The 15,388-nt window shown below is 39.7% G+C and overlaps 1 protein-coding gene across 1 annotated transcript; it reads right to left on the bottom strand.

Moving 5' to 3' along the window:
• Nucleotides 1-94: 94 nt before the first annotated feature.
• LOC145482591 (mannan-binding lectin serine protease 1-like) lies at nucleotides 95-14,089 on the bottom strand. Its single transcript, XM_081461192.1, has 11 exons — nucleotides 13,987-14,089; nucleotides 13,798-13,853; nucleotides 7,136-7,507; nucleotides 6,350-6,472; nucleotides 5,528-5,670; nucleotides 4,762-4,963; nucleotides 4,292-4,465; nucleotides 3,377-3,553; nucleotides 3,074-3,241; nucleotides 2,283-2,529; nucleotides 95-1,742 (listed from the first exon to the last, which is right to left on the bottom strand). The coding sequence occupies exons 1-11, from the start codon at nucleotides 13,998-14,000 to the stop codon at nucleotides 1,352-1,354; spliced, it is 2,067 nt and encodes a 688-aa protein (XP_081317318.1). The 5' UTR covers nucleotides 14,001-14,089; the 3' UTR covers nucleotides 95-1,351.
• Between the last annotated feature and the right edge of the window lie 1,299 nt (nucleotides 14,090-15,388).

Here is a 15,388-nt window from a genome sequence, read left to right as displayed (position 1 = left end):
CAGTTACATATTTGGAAAAAATTCCTTTCAAACTGAACAGGGTTAAAAAGTACCCTCACCGTTCTTGATAATGGCCTGTGTTCAGCTCTCAGGTGAGAAAGGGAAGGCCTGCGAGCGAAGTAGGGGGACTGGGAAGAGAAAGGGAAGGGATGGAACCTAGCTGTAAGGAGGAGGTAATTCAGTTGGGGCTAGACGAAAAAAACTGAATGGCAAAATCAGTGTAGGCGATGCTTGTAATCCTTCGACATGGACATTTTGTCTGTTGGTTAAAGTCGTATGGCCACGACTAACTGTCCCCGAGTCTTCGAAGATATTTTAAACTCCTCCCACCCTCTCTGTCTCTGTCTCTTCGCTCACAGTTTTCGGCTCGTGGCCTGTTCTTTTCTTGATTCGATCACCAAGCAGCCTGTTCACAGGCTTTATAACAGACTTAAGCACAGTGCTACAAGGAATTTATTAAAATACAAAACAACAGCAAAAAACAACAACAACACTGCTGAAACTAATTTGTTTTTGCACACGCTTTATAAAGCTACTAAGTCTTTCCCAGAAAGATATAAATCATTACGGCCCGATACACACTGAAACGCGTTTGTTACCCGTACAATACTTGTATAAAAACGTCTTTGTTGTTGAACCTGAGTTATAAAACGCTGCTTTTCTCCAATATAACGTGGAATTTTCTTGAAACTCATTGTACAGCTTTGACAGTACAAAGCAGTCTTAACAATTACGAAAGCCGAAACTCTTCTAAAACGACCCTTGACTAATATATGGATCATTTTTGAGGCTGGCCAAAAAACTCAGCTAACATAGGCCCCAAGGGAAAAGAAATCCCTTACCATTTAGCAGACAGAGCGGACATTCAAATCAACGAGATTGAACAAAAAGTATATTTATATAATATATAGACTACACAAACAAACAATTGCTACAACTAAATACAAGATTAAAAGCTCTGGGTTATTTTAAACTAGTTAATTAAGTCATCTTATACATCATGTAGCATTCACTATACTCTACAACTCTATATAAACAAAATATCTGCGAAGTTGAATTTTATTGATTGCCTTTGCAATTATGTAGCTTGAATTAGCGCATCTGTGAAGATTATAGCGGTTTTACAACTACTCGCTTACGTCTTGGACATATAATTCATGACATGCAGTTGCACCACAAACGCTTCAAACACAAAAGCAATGATTAATACTTCAACAGTGTCAGACATGATATAAAGAGGACATGTCCATAAAAGCTAATACTATCAGTCTAAAGGGGTTATCTTTCTTTTTTTTAAACACATTTGGAGTAATTGTGGCTTAGTAGGATGTTCATAAAACGAGAGACGATCTTAAAACATTTTCTCTTTAATCCAAGGAACGAACTCGGACACACGGACGTAGACACCATACTTGTTACGTAATCCACATCCCATGCTGCTGCCCCAGCTCACCACTCCACCCAACACCCACTTCCTGGTGGTTGTGTCAAAGAAGACAAAGCCGCCCCCAGAGTCCCCATGACAGGAATCTTTTCCACCAAGAGTCTCCCCTGCACACAGCATGAGTGGTGTCACTGTGTACTTTTCGTCATTGTAGGCGGCTTGACACACGTCATTGGCAATAGTCGGGACGCAGATCTCTTTCAAGGTGTTTGCAAACTGTCCAAAGGAATTATTGCTTACCTTGTAACCCCATCCCACGGCGCGACCGAATTTTCCTGGTGCAAACATCCTCTTCTGCCTGTAATAACATCAAAAGAAGGAAAAAGTTTAAAGTCCTATTTAGGTACCCGCGAAGGGAAAGCTTAGCCTGCGTACATAACTGGCGGGATTTTGCGGGTTAGTGCCTTTGCAACAATCCCTGCAGCTACGCAGGCTAGGGAGAGCTTATCTTGTTTCCAGTTCCCTGGATAGGATGCTTTATTCATTAGAGGCTAGATCCTCCTATTTGTTGGTGTTGCCCATTTCTAAACCTGGCTGGTTAAAAGCAAAAGTGCCTTACTCAGGCAAACAACAAGTGAATAACCTCGGTCAGGGTTCGAACCCAGGTGTCCAGGAGCGATAATTATTAGGGCACCGCACCTCCCAGATAGCAGCAGACTAGTTTTCACGTGCAGCCATCGACTAGGTGCGAAGAAAAGCTTGGGATTACAACCTTTCAAGAGGTAAATTGCGCAAACATGTTTTTTTGTATTAAACTTAGCAAAGAGAGATCGATGAGATTCAAATTCATATCTTTCGGCCGTCGTGTAACATCCTCCAAGTAGTTCATTTAACTTACCTTGGTCCTTCCGGTAGACAAACAGGTTTTACGTAGTGTGATATTCTGACTTCACGATCGAGTTGCAAAAGAGCCAGATCAGACTCAAACAGCAAAAAATCAAAGTTCTTGTGATTGATGATCTTGACAACCTTTCGTTTCTGCACATGGCTGGCGTTTAATCTTCTGATCTGGTGGAGACCGGCGTATATCTCCAGTAAATCTTCGCGAACGATACCATTTTGCTTGGTTGTAACACAATGTGCAGCTAAGATAAAATGCGACACAAAATTAGGGTGAATGACGTCACACGGAAGCTATACAGAACATGACACTTTTAAGTGTATGGATTGATTTGTGGTGGCCTGTTCCAGGCTCTCGGTCAGTGCGGACGATCGAAAAAGCGGGCGGGATGACCGATAGCGTGGAACAGGCTAATTTTGTAGGCGCAGGGCAACCACAATCCTGATCTTGATTGCCGAAACACTTCTTTTACTGTTCAGTGTTTAACAAAACACTTTAGAACTGGTACATTAGAACTGGTACATTAGTGTGTTTTGCCTGCTGCCAAATTTGGGGAAAGGGTGTGGACACACATTAATTAGTTTAGATTCTTTTAGTCAGTGTGTGTTTTTTTGTTTTTTTAAATTCAATTTGACAGTGATTTACTAACACAGTAGTACATCAGAAGGTCCCTTGGAACACTGCATGCAATACATGCTAAAAAGCGTCACTTGGCCCTTTAGAGACTTGTTATGTAACAAAACTGACTACAATAACCGCTTTGAAATTACCAGGTCTTGGCAACTGACCTGTTAAAACCCACTGCTCATTCAATAGACTTCCACCACACGCGACTTCACCAGCCCTCATGAGTAACACGTGCCATGGGTACGCTCCTTTAAAGGCGTTTTGTCCACCAACAATTCTCTTCCTACAAACATCACGGCTGAAATTGAAGTTATTCACTTCTCCACAGGCTAATAAAAAAGAGAAAAAAGTTGTTGAGACCTTTTGGACGAGTAAGGACGGTTTTTTAAATCTAATTAAAAGGAGATCGTGTTAATAAACATTTCAAGCTTGACGGGAAGAGTTTATTTTCTGAGGTTACTTACTAGCAACACACTTAGGTTGTTCGCCAGACCACTTTCCATCTGCCAGACACTGTCGCGTTTTTGGACCATGAAGCTCAAAATACTTGTTGCAGGAATAGCTGACGACTTTCTTGTAGGTGAATCCACTCTCCGTGATTTTGCCATGAAGTGGGATTCCCGGGTTTCCACAATTTACCGCTAACATCAAAGAAGCCAATAAAAATTAAACGAGTCTATTAGAAAAACGTACTGGCTATTGTGCAAACCTTCGTATTATGCATTGTCTATTTTCGTCTTGTCTCTCGACCCACGTGGCTCATTAATATCATCTGTTCAATTATTTTCCTAAAATGATTTATTGTGAACGCCGTCATAGATTACAGATTATTTACCCAAACCTATGGAAATGTAGACAATATTTCGAAAAGTTCTATTTCACAAAAAAAGGACATAAGAAGAAGACTGCTTTCTTTGTTTTGCAGAGTTATAAACAACCGTGAAAACGATGACATTTTATTTTTCTAGAAACGCCTTCTGTTTCATAAATCCAAAACGTAGCTTATTCACTTACTAATTCGGATAACACAAGGCATAAGGATTATTCATAAAATGACATGTCATTAATAAAAAAAAGTGACAAGTCCATAATATAAAGTCCGAATGCACGAAACATACTGTTATATAGTAAGGATGATCGCAACCTGTTTACCAATCATTGGTCATTTGTGTGATACCATTATTGCAGTATCACTTGATAAACGGTAGTAGTATTCATCCTTCAAAGTATAGCTATTGGAAAAGTGCCTGAAACTGTTGCCAGCCTCCTTAAATTAACCTAACATTTAAACTAATTTAGACAGTTTACGTTTGCAAATCTCACTTAAGTCGTTTGCATTCCCTTAGGTAATGCTTTGCGCCTGGAATTACTCTACCTACGTTTGCATTCAGGGACGACTCCGTCCCAGTCTCCAGTGTTAAGACATTCTCTCACTGAAGAGCCAGTCAGAAGGTAGCCTTCCTCGCAGCCAAACTCTACGACGTCCTTGAACGTAAAGCTGTCTCCCGTCATGTTTCCATGTTCTGGAGCGGCTAAAGTTGGACATCTTAAACCTGTTGAAAGCAAAACGTTCGAAATGCAGCGGACACAACCACCAGGCGTAAAACCTATCTCAAATAGGCCATTTCGATTTAAACTTGGTTAATACGGAACTGCATTTAAATTGTTTCTGCTGCAATGGAATCATCCAGTATAAATATTTGGTTAAATAAATAAAACGGATGCGTTATAAAAGAGAATTTCTAGTAAGTCTGGGAAGAATAACCCTCTTGGTCGACTGATAAATACATGCTATTTTAAATAGCAACTGGTCTCTACCTCATGCTTACACTAGACACTGCATACTTACCGTGTGTATCATAGAAGGCTCTGAATCCTTTGTAGTTTCCAGAGTCATCAGACACGAACTCAAGGTGCATGTAGTTGGCAGATGAAGTGATATTCTGTGGAAGAGTCTTGCCGCACAAAGGACCATACTTCTTGTCTTTGCCCGCTGACACTTTCATGTAATCGTAGGGGCATGTCACATCGGGATGGTCCTCTACATCAAACTAGATTGACAAAGGCGATCACTATCAACGCCAAACGCCAAAAAATGTCTACTTCATTGATTGTCAAGCAATTTGTACTTATTCTTAACAATTTTCGTTCCTTTCTGGTTGATTTTTATCACTTCAAAACGCTTTACTTTCATTGTAGAATTTCATTTGGTGGGCATTCGGCAAGGGGAGAAGAGATGGCGAAGTAGTGAGAGGGCTCACCTCCCACCAGTTTGACCCGGGTTCCAATCCTAGAACAGGCGTCAAAAGTGGGTTGAGTTTGTTGTTGGTTCACCTCTTGCTCCGAAGTTTACTCCGGGTTCTCCGGTTTGCCTCTCTTCAGGAAAATCCACACTTCTACAATTCCAATTCGATCTGGAAACAGCTGACGAAGAACCTCCCCGTGGGATGTGCCACCGCAAATTCCTAATTACCATTATATTTATGTCTTTATTTCTTTATTTATGTTACTTGCAATTTTGTATATCTCCAAAAAATTTAAATGGTGATGAATGTGACAAAGTGTTACGAAGTGCAGTAATCTGATAGGCTGTTGCAAGCCATAAACATATTTACCTGAGTAAAAGTCAACGTTATCTGGTATCCCTTATCCACTGCAATGGTCCAATCACATCTGGAGTTTTTCGGATATTTTTTGGGGTACTCTGGACTTGCTATTTCGCCTCTTCTGGCAGTAAACTGCTGGTCATTGCATATAACTACGGAATGTTCAAACAAAGCCAAAGTAAGTGACAAAAACAGCAAGGGGCAAATCTATTTTCTGTATTTTATCAGTAGCAATTGAGCTATGTTCTACTGGAAACCCGCGAATCTGATTGGTTCTGCCATCGTTTTCTATTCGATGGTAGACAACGTTCGCACCCGCTGCTTTTGAAGCTGAAAGTTAATATTAATTTTAAATACACGAAATAGTAGGTTTGGCTTTAATGCTTTTAAGTGTGTACTTAAACAACTAGACTACTCGCCCTACTACTCAGTTACGCTTCGTTGAATATTCGCCCAAATAAAACTCGGGCTCGTAGTCTAATTGTTAATGAGAACGAAAGTTAGAATTGTACCCTTTTCATATTTTAAACACGGTACTTTTCTTTGACAAAATCACTTGTTTTTCTATACCTCGTACAGTGTAGGTTGTCATCTGTTCTTATTTAAGCAATAGACTGCTTATAAATTTGTAAAGATGAATAGCCTCAAAATATAGTGACGTAGACCACTACGAGAACTTTAGAGTCCAAGACTCTAAACTCCAATCAATAGGACTGGTAAGGAGTGATGAGGAACTCCACATAAACGGAGTGACATCATGACAGAGGGCTTGTTTTAAAAGCTTCTGTCATGATTTAGCCTTTAAAACCAGAAAATAGGTATAGTACTTACTATGACAAGACTTCTTATCCGGTTGAAGCTTGTAACCCGATCGACAGGAACAATAATGGCCACCGATGTAATTGTGACAATAATGGTCACAGTTTCCGTTATCTACTTTGCACTCATTCTCATCTGCATGAAAAATCATGGCAGAAAAACAAATTTATAATACATGAAAACCATCAAACAGGAACTTTATAACTTCCAATGGAGGCTATGTTTTTAATTAAAGTGCTAATGAAATGCTATTTCTAACGTGGTAAGCCCTATGGAGGCGCTATACTAAATCAAAATACGGCTCGCTTGCATTTCTTTTGTATAGCGTTCGTAGTTATTACCTTCTTGGTGATTAGTTGAGAGCGATATGCAACTTCTTAACTATATAAAAATTCACCAAGCATGCCTTTAAGCATTCTATACATCTTGTGCAACTCACTAACAAACGAGCTGTTATCACACAAATATATTATGAAAGAGTAACGAACGAAGAACGGAAAGAAGGAGGGCAGGAAGGAAGGTAAGAAGGAAGGCCGCAAGGTAGGTAGTAGGAAGGAAGGATGGAAGGATGGAAGGATGGAAGGAAGGAAGGAAGGAAGGAAGGGAAGGAGGAAGGAAGGAAGGAAGGATGAAAGGAAGGAAGGAAGGAAGGATGAAAGGAAGGAAGGAAGGAAGGATGAAAGGAAGGATGAAAGGATGAAAGGAAGGAAGGAAGGAAGGAAGGGAGGGAGGGAGGGAGGGAGGACGAACATAGATGGGTGGATGGATGGTTGGATGAAATGTTATCAAGTGGCTTACCGACAGCAATGTAATGTGCTCTGAAACCGCTATAGGGTTCCTCGTTGGAGTAATCCGTGTGAAATGTGAGGGTGACTTGATTCGTTGGTGACACTGAGTATTCTCTGGGAAGCTTTTTATGATGCGTTCTGTTCGTCTTGCTAGAGCCGCAAAATTTTCCAAGGGTGCTGTTGCCAGAGCGCAAAGAGATCCAGTCGTAATCACACATGTAGAAGTATTCCACATCGATCACTGTGAAGCGGATTCTAACCCGGTGACCTGTAGGGACGGTGATGTTCCATTCGCAGTGTAGATTGTCTGGGTAAGTGTCAGGGAATTTGGGGGACTGGATGATTCCAAAAAGGCCATGGCGATTTCCACCACAAATTGCGCCTGAAGTGAATAAATATTAAGTTATCATATAAGATGTTTTCTCAGGAGCATATGCTTCCACTTGGTGACATCAAAGTTTTAATGATCCAAACATTTCTAGAAATTTTAAATATTTAAAATAAATGTCAACACTTATTGGTTTAAAAACCTGAAAAGGAATGGCAAACTTTAGGTTGAAAATATATATTGAGCGCATTCAGAATTTATCTCACTTCTCTCGTTTGTTTGTTTGTTTGTTTGTTTGTTTGTTTGTTGGTGGTGTGGCTGAAGGATGGGCTGGTTGGTTGGTCAGTTGGCTGGTTGTATGGTTGGACAGGTTGATGGTGGACTGGTTGGCTGGGAATGGCTGGAGAAAAAGTGTCTCACTCTCACAACATACAACTTTCGTTACCAAATGCAACCATTGACTTAAATTTGCTTAAATTTTTCAAAGAAGCCATCCACATGAGCACCATTTGGTGAATGGTATTTAACGAAAATCTGCTTCTCAGTGAGGTCGTGTTAACTGGAATACCAGAGGTACTGACCCGATACAACCTAATCAAAACTTTAAAATGGATATCTGCTTATGTGCTTGCTGGGTGTTTGATTCCTTTTCCTGCAAGAACATTAAGAGGCCCTCCGCCTAAGAAACGACCGATGATTTCCGGCTAAAAAATAAAATCGGCCGATTTTTATCTCCCAAGCAGAGGTTACCGAATACTATGTAAAAATGAATTTCTTTTGTTTCACTTTCGCTTTAAACCAAAAATATCGAGCCGCAAACTTTTTCCGTCTGATAGCAGCAAAATCAGGCCGAAAATAAGCCCCCGCAAAAAACTGTTCAGAAATTACTATCGCAACGCAAAATAATGAGAAAACTACACAGTGTTGAAGAAAAAGGCCTTTTAATGCAATATCATTCGATAAACATCAAAAAACTGCCGAAGCGATTAAAAAATAAAGTTTCAAATAATGCATACTAAATTAGATGGAGCGTTGGAGCTGATTTTAAAATAGTTATTTCTCAAAAGTTCAACGCTTTTGAAAGCAATCACAGTGATGAATCAGACATTGGAGGGATATGCATCACGTTTCTGGAAAAACGGCCGATTTTATTTTTTAGCCGGAAATCATCGGTCGTTTCTTAGGCGCAGGGCCTCTTAATAGGTAAGGTAGCTGGGAATGTGAATCAACCTACCCCATCCTCCTTCTCCCCCTTCCCCTCCCCCATCATGACGTACGTGATAAATTTGGGCCACATGTCTGCTGGCTGACAGATTTCATTAAGAAACTCGCTGGGAGAGGGGAAGTTCAGGCATGTTTGAGTAACTTAGAATATTCATTTGTTGGTCACCTTGTCGCCATGATGATACCTTGCGATTTCTGACAAATTAGCTTGTGTGGGCCCCTTCAAGCTCCTATAAACTGACCTTTCATAATCTTTGCCTGTAATCGGTGCTCTCAGCCAAAGCTGCTTCAAATTAATGCTGTGATAGCTTCCCATCACCGAATTATCACCAAATTTCTCTCATAAAAAAAGGATGCGACAAGCCCCAAGTTGAGCAGGCGTCATGAACACTGTCAACACTGTTATAGAACTGATTTCGCACAGATCGAGAAAGAATTCCTTGAGTAGGAACCGAGATGTACAAAACGATCTGAGGCCACCAGGCCTACAAATTATCATGAAGATGACTATAATTCTGACGTGTGAGTGAAGTTTTCCTTTTGCAAACTGCAAGAGGTAAGAAATTCCAAAACTAAACATGGAAATCTCTGGATATAAATAAGGAAATCCTGGATTTATCGTAATGACACTTATAAGGATATGCGGCGTTTCCGTTTTACCGGCGGGACCGGCGAACGACATAAAGGACGATTGAACAAGTTAAAAAAAAAAACGTGCTTCATTGGAAAGAAAATGCAGATAGTTAAATAGTTGACATTTTGGTTGAAGGTCAAGGTATTCTGGGAGAAATCTGCAAGAAAAAAAAATGATTCAGCCTTCCAAACAATAACAACCAAAAATGTTTAATTGCAGGCGGGTGGCGTTGTCACGTAATGTTACGATAGGACATCGACATTCTAATGTCTGAAACAGGTAAAAGAGGTAAAATTCCGAGAACATTTAATTTTGGCTTATATCCAATGAAAAAATGTATTGGTTGTCTTCGTCGCATAACAGTCATTATTTCGAATAAAATTGAGTGCTGCAGGGCCTACATTTTTAGCGAAAGACTTCAAGAGCGTCAATTTTAATTTTCAAGATACCTCGTTTGACGTCATACGGACAAGTTCACAAGTTCATCTCCTTCTTTCTAATCGAATAGGTCACGAATCAATTATAAAAACTCCAATTTCAAGGACTTCTAAGAACACCGCCCGAACAAATGCGCTTTTCAAGGACTTTCGAAGGTCTCGAACTCGTTAGATCAAATTAAATTAAATTCCGGACTTTTCTTGTTCCAGTCTAGACTATTCTGCAGGGGAGATTTTTGTATAACAGCCGTATTTTTGGGTCCTGATCCGCAAAGGAGACAATACTCGCAGCTTATCCAAAGAAACTTTATGCAAACAAGGGCGCGATGTGTGCACGTGGCTACTTGTTTTGTTTGTTTTTTTGTTTTTTTGTTTGACTTTTATATCTATATCTATATATATATATATATATATATATATATCGATCGGTCGGATCGTCCAAGAGCGTTACGAAGAGCTACTCAAGTGAATAAAGAGCCGGTGTAAATTTTAAACCAGATTTTTGTTCTCTCGGTTGCTCGAAGAACCTTCTCTAGAAGTACGTAGCGACTGAGAAGGCCCAAACATATTAAGATTGTGCCCGAGGCGCAAATTAGGTTAACAGCATTACATTTTTCATGTTCCACTTATACTTAAAATAACTTTAAGTAAGAACAACACGAATTGATCGTCCCTCAAAGCAATATCACGTTGTTCTTCAAAAAAAGAAATATAAGTGAGCATTTTAGCGACATTTTCAAACTCACATTGTAGACAAATTAACCCACGGGGGTGGGGTGGAGGGTGTCACCCCCATTAGGCGTTTTCAAGCTTAAAAGAGACGATTTACACTAAGATTAAGAGGCTGAACTTTCAGTCGCTGTTCATTCATCCTTCGCGGAAATTTTAGTATGTCAATTGTGTGTTTATGATTTTTGACTTTGCCATAGCAACCGCAAATTCCATGCAGATCTGGCCAAAAATCTACATTTTTGACTTAATTCTTTTATTTTTATTCCAGTTCTCTTCATCGAAGAAAGACTTTTACATTTCATAAGCATCTTGGCTCTTAGCCTCGTTAATTTGCACACCATTTTAGTTTTATCGCTATTATGAATTTTGCATAAGTATCCTTAGAGCAGTTTGCTTGCCGGGAGCCTTTCCATGTAAGAATACGTTTTTTTTTTCTCAATCCTGTGACCCCGTCTGAATTAATTGAATTGAATTGAACTGAATTGGCATGAGGTTAGAATTGCGTAATAACTGTCTGACATGGATCCAGCTGTCATTTCAGAACATATACTAAAGGACAAATCAGTGGGTATCCTGATGTTATTCTTGTTACTAAAGAGAAGTCGTATGAAAGCTTTGGAAACCTCTGCGCCGCATGTTGAAAATCAAACGTGATTATCGATTTTGCAGAGAAGCAATTCGGAAGTCACAGCTGATGAGAGGAGGAAATCCCTTTGTGAACAAACCTCCGAAGAATAGGTAATGTTTACTGATACGATTCCCACTCTTATGTAAACACAACACCTCCTGGTGCAATATTACGTTCAGCAATGGAGTGTGATTTCTTATTGACAAGAGCTGCATTGGCAGCGGCTTTCATCACGGGAAGTCCAGGAATTGGAGCAAATATTTTCCTTTTTTCATCTTAAGAAACTTGTTTATAATGATCACAGATTTCTATAATCTCATTTTAAGATGGCGAATCTATATTTTCGACAAACAAATTAAGGAAAAAAAGAATCAAACAGAACCCGCCTAAGGGGTCTCGACTCGAGTTTTGCGTTTCATTGAAACATTAAATGGTTAATAGAATGAAAGGAATTGTTTAATTGGTTCACATCAATTTGATCCCAATCGTGAGTTGAACTAAATAAAAGATGAAAAAAAAAATAATAAAATAAATAATGAGAACGTCTAGTTTGACTTTTGCAATCTCGCTTCAATGGACTTAAAAGAAAATCTCAGATAATCAAATATTGCCGAAGTATCGAGCTTAGGCACGCGACATAACAATTAACTTAAAATCATTGCTAAAGCAGAAGGATGAGAAAGGGAAAACAAAATTGGCACTGCCCAACATTTGGCGCTAAAACGAAAAATCTCAAGGATGTTTTGCTGGAAAAGGGTTTTCAGGAAACAACTTGATTAGAAAGTCGTGAAAACTGAGTGGCAGATAATGACCTGATCCCAGCTGAACAGTGGAACGCAGCTGCGACCCAATTGAAGGCTTAACTTTCGTAAGCCAAGGCCATCAAAAGCTTGTGTTCCTATCCTATCCCAAATCTGCTTTATTACTCTTTGTAAAGAATGACAGTATTAGTTTACATGTAGCATCCTTTGTTCTGTTCAGCAAAGCAAGAAGTTGCCTAAGCTGATTAAATTCTAGGCGATGAAATTTTCTAGGACGTAATTAAGAACCGATTAACGATGCTTCTGATACTGTGCTTGTACGTGGATTCGCTGCATCAAAGCTTACTGTGTGTAAAGTGGTTTCTTTGTATCACACAGGCTGGAGGTCAAAAAACAAGCCAAAAATAACAACGGTCAGTAGCAACAGGACAAAGTGCATTTTAGTAGTCTAGGTACTAGCTAGTTGTTTTTCTTTAATTTAGCGGTCGATTATAAAGTTTGATCGATGTAATTTGTCTCTTTGGCATCGAAGGCACTGCGCATGCTGAAGTTTAATCTTAAAAAAAGCAAAATTTAGGTGGAAAGATATTTACCTTGTTTTTCCTGCAAACACACCATATTGTATTTGACCCCTGATCATTTTGTTATAAAAGGCCATCTATTCTAAGCAATAATAATACTTTCAATGTAAACAAAGTAAACACGGGAAACAGCACCATCGTGCAAGATATTTCCCCTGTTCTCTAAACTCTTGCCTTTCAAGACGTGGTCACTGCGCGGAAAGGGTACATATTCTTCACCAGAAGATTTATCACTAAATCTACGCGTCGTAGACTTTATTTTTCTGTGGTGGATTGCAAGCAAACATGCCGTCTTAGTGGAGCCAGGTATTCCCAACAGAAAGACATATTACTACCTCCAGCAAACTACATTTGACAGCAGTGCTCTTAAAACTGAACAACCAAACCTGAGAGTTTTACTATGACTTCCGGTCGATGGCTGGCCCATCGCAAATATCAACTCCCTTTTCAATCAAAACGCGAGGAAAGATTACTCACTCGGCGATTGCCTTAAGCTGAAAATGTTAATGGCACAGGAAAGTGCAGTGTTACCGAGGTCTAGACGCTTTGGATTTATCTTAACTGTTGAAACTAATAACTATCATTTGGCGCCAAGCTGAGAGGATACGGGCAACCAGCGTGATTCCAACAGAGATAATAACTGTGATGCATCTATTTACTGACTAACGATGATATTTCAACCGACAGTGCTGATGTTAGGTAAAATTGCAGTTTGATATCCAAAGCTATTTTTAACATTCCACATGTCAATAAAATGAACGGCTTGAGGAGCTTTTTCACGCCTTTTGGCAGCATCGACATTTCCTGTCGCGTAGAATCTGACGAAATCATTAATTCGTATTTTTGTAAACAAATGTGTAGGACTGATAGATATTTTAAAGATGACATCAGGCGACGTTGATCTCGATCGGCCTCCGATCGTATCACACGAAAAGAAGATTTCATCACAAGATTGCATTCGGGTTAGACATCAGCTACCTGGTAGCCACGCCGAACTTATTCCTTGTGTGCTTCAGAACGGATGTAACAAGCGATCGTGCTCTGAGCTAACACTTTAAATAGCGCCCTATCGATATTCACCCCGAGAGAACTGCCAATTGCAACAATTACAAAAGAAATTGAATTATGAAACCCACTGTAACAATCAAGTTTTAGCCAAGGAAAGCGTGTAACTAACTAGGCGTGTACAAGAGTGGGAAAGTACTATGCAAACTATGGCGGTTTTATGACCTCGATAGAGCACGAGATGTTCAGTTGTTGGACTTCCTCTAAAACTAACCAGAATGCTTCTCTAACGAAAGGACAAATGTAACAGTTACAAACACTAACAGTAAATGAAAACAGTACCTGAAAAACGAATGACTGTAGCAAGAGGAAGAAGAAGCAGCAGACACTCCAGTGATCTACGATACACATGTAATCCAAAACAGTTAGCAGTCGACATCAAAATCAACTCATCACCAAACACAAAGAAGCAAAAGAATCACAAAGGACAGTTGTTTTCGCCATGATTTGACGACAGTAAAGTTAACCTACCTGAGCAGAACCATGGTTTTTGAACTCAAAGATTCGTCGTGTATAGATGGCGTAAAGAACTAAAGCGTATGCAGTTACATCTGACAATTCACTCTTCTGGCACGCGCCCATCGCTACTAAGCCTTTATTCATTGTTAAAAATGATCGACAGCTGTCTTCATATTGACAGCTTTGACTGTAATCACAGCGTCTAGAATCGCTGACCTGTAGACACAGAAATCAGGAAAGATGTAAAGTGATCGGTAGGGCCGCCTACGCTAAAGCCCGAGGAGTAATACTTACTTCAAGCCAAACAAATATTCTTCAAGCGAAAGGTGGGAATAGATTTTGACTTTTTGCGCCAAACATTTTGCATGATCCATCGATATAAATTCCTCAGTGACTTATCCTCACATGTTGACAGCAATACTTGAAATTTTGTTCTTGTGGAATTATGGCTTCATTGCAAACGAATTGTTACTGATGGATTTCTCCGTTCAAAGAAAGGTGGTCTGGTCAATGATAACCAGGGACCCTGAGCTCCTTAAGGCGCAGTGTTAGTGCAGGGCCGAATGAATTTTGCTTACGGAGTGGCTGGACCTTTTCGGCTACGATTATTATAAATTTCAGTAAATATACTAATTAAAAAGATGAAAAACAAGATGATGGTTTTCTGTGTGCTCAAGCGTGTAAGTAGCACCCAGTGGTACCATAGCTTATTGACATTTTTAACATTTTCAAAACTGTAGTACACGGATCAAGAGCCCTCTCCCACCCACCCTCAGTCCTATTATCCCAGAGAAATTACTATAAGTCCCTCCCATGAATTATAAGTAGCATTGCGTGACAAACGATAGTTGGAAAACCAGATAACTGAGAGGCTAGAACAATCCACCCTCGTTCCACGAGCGTTTCCCTTACAATTTAGAAGGAGCTGGAAACGCCCAGGGAAGGAGACTGGGTAATCGATAAATCAAGGTAACCTCACGTTTACATTCTCCTCTTGACTGGCTAATGTACGTACAATCTTCAAGGGCACAAATAATAAACGTAGGTTAAGTGCTAAGGGGTTATTTCTTTCTTTCTTTATGTATTAAATAATTATTGACACTAGCTCTGTCTTCCGTCTTCTCAAGCACGATTCAGACTTGATTATTTCTCTGGTTAGATTTCTTCTATCAGGCAGAAACTTACTGAAGTCTCCCTGATTATAAAACCTCCCATACTGGTTGTTACGATCTGACGATATCGAGGCGTTTCGAGGGGAAACACTGCTGCAGTATCAGTGTAAACTTGTACGTCAGTTCATGTCACAAAATACATGAAACTAATTTTATTCATGGACTTGGGTTTATCAATTAACCTTATAAATTTGATCAAACCAAACTTAAAGCAACCATAAAGTTTTCATCACCACAATCAG

Source organism: Orbicella franksi, chromosome 3, assembly GCF_964199315.1.
Source record: "Orbicella franksi chromosome 3, jaOrbFran1.1, whole genome shotgun sequence".
Taxonomy (NCBI): domain Eukaryota; kingdom Metazoa; phylum Cnidaria; class Anthozoa; order Scleractinia; family Merulinidae; genus Orbicella; species Orbicella franksi.
Note: the sequence above shows the minus strand (reverse complement) of the source record. Positions and strands in the feature narration are given on the sequence as shown.

Bases quoted from the DNA above. Each gene is read 5' to 3' on its own strand.
- LOC145482591 (XM_081461192.1), bottom strand. The intron at 4,964-5,527 runs GTAAATATGTTT...TTGTCAATCTAG, and splicing joins TAACGTTGACTTTTACTCAG to TTTGATGTAGAGGACCATCC. The intron at 4,466-4,761 runs GTAAGTATGCAG...TGCTTTCAACAG, and splicing joins AGCCTTCTATGATACACACG to GTTTAAGATGTCCAACTTTA.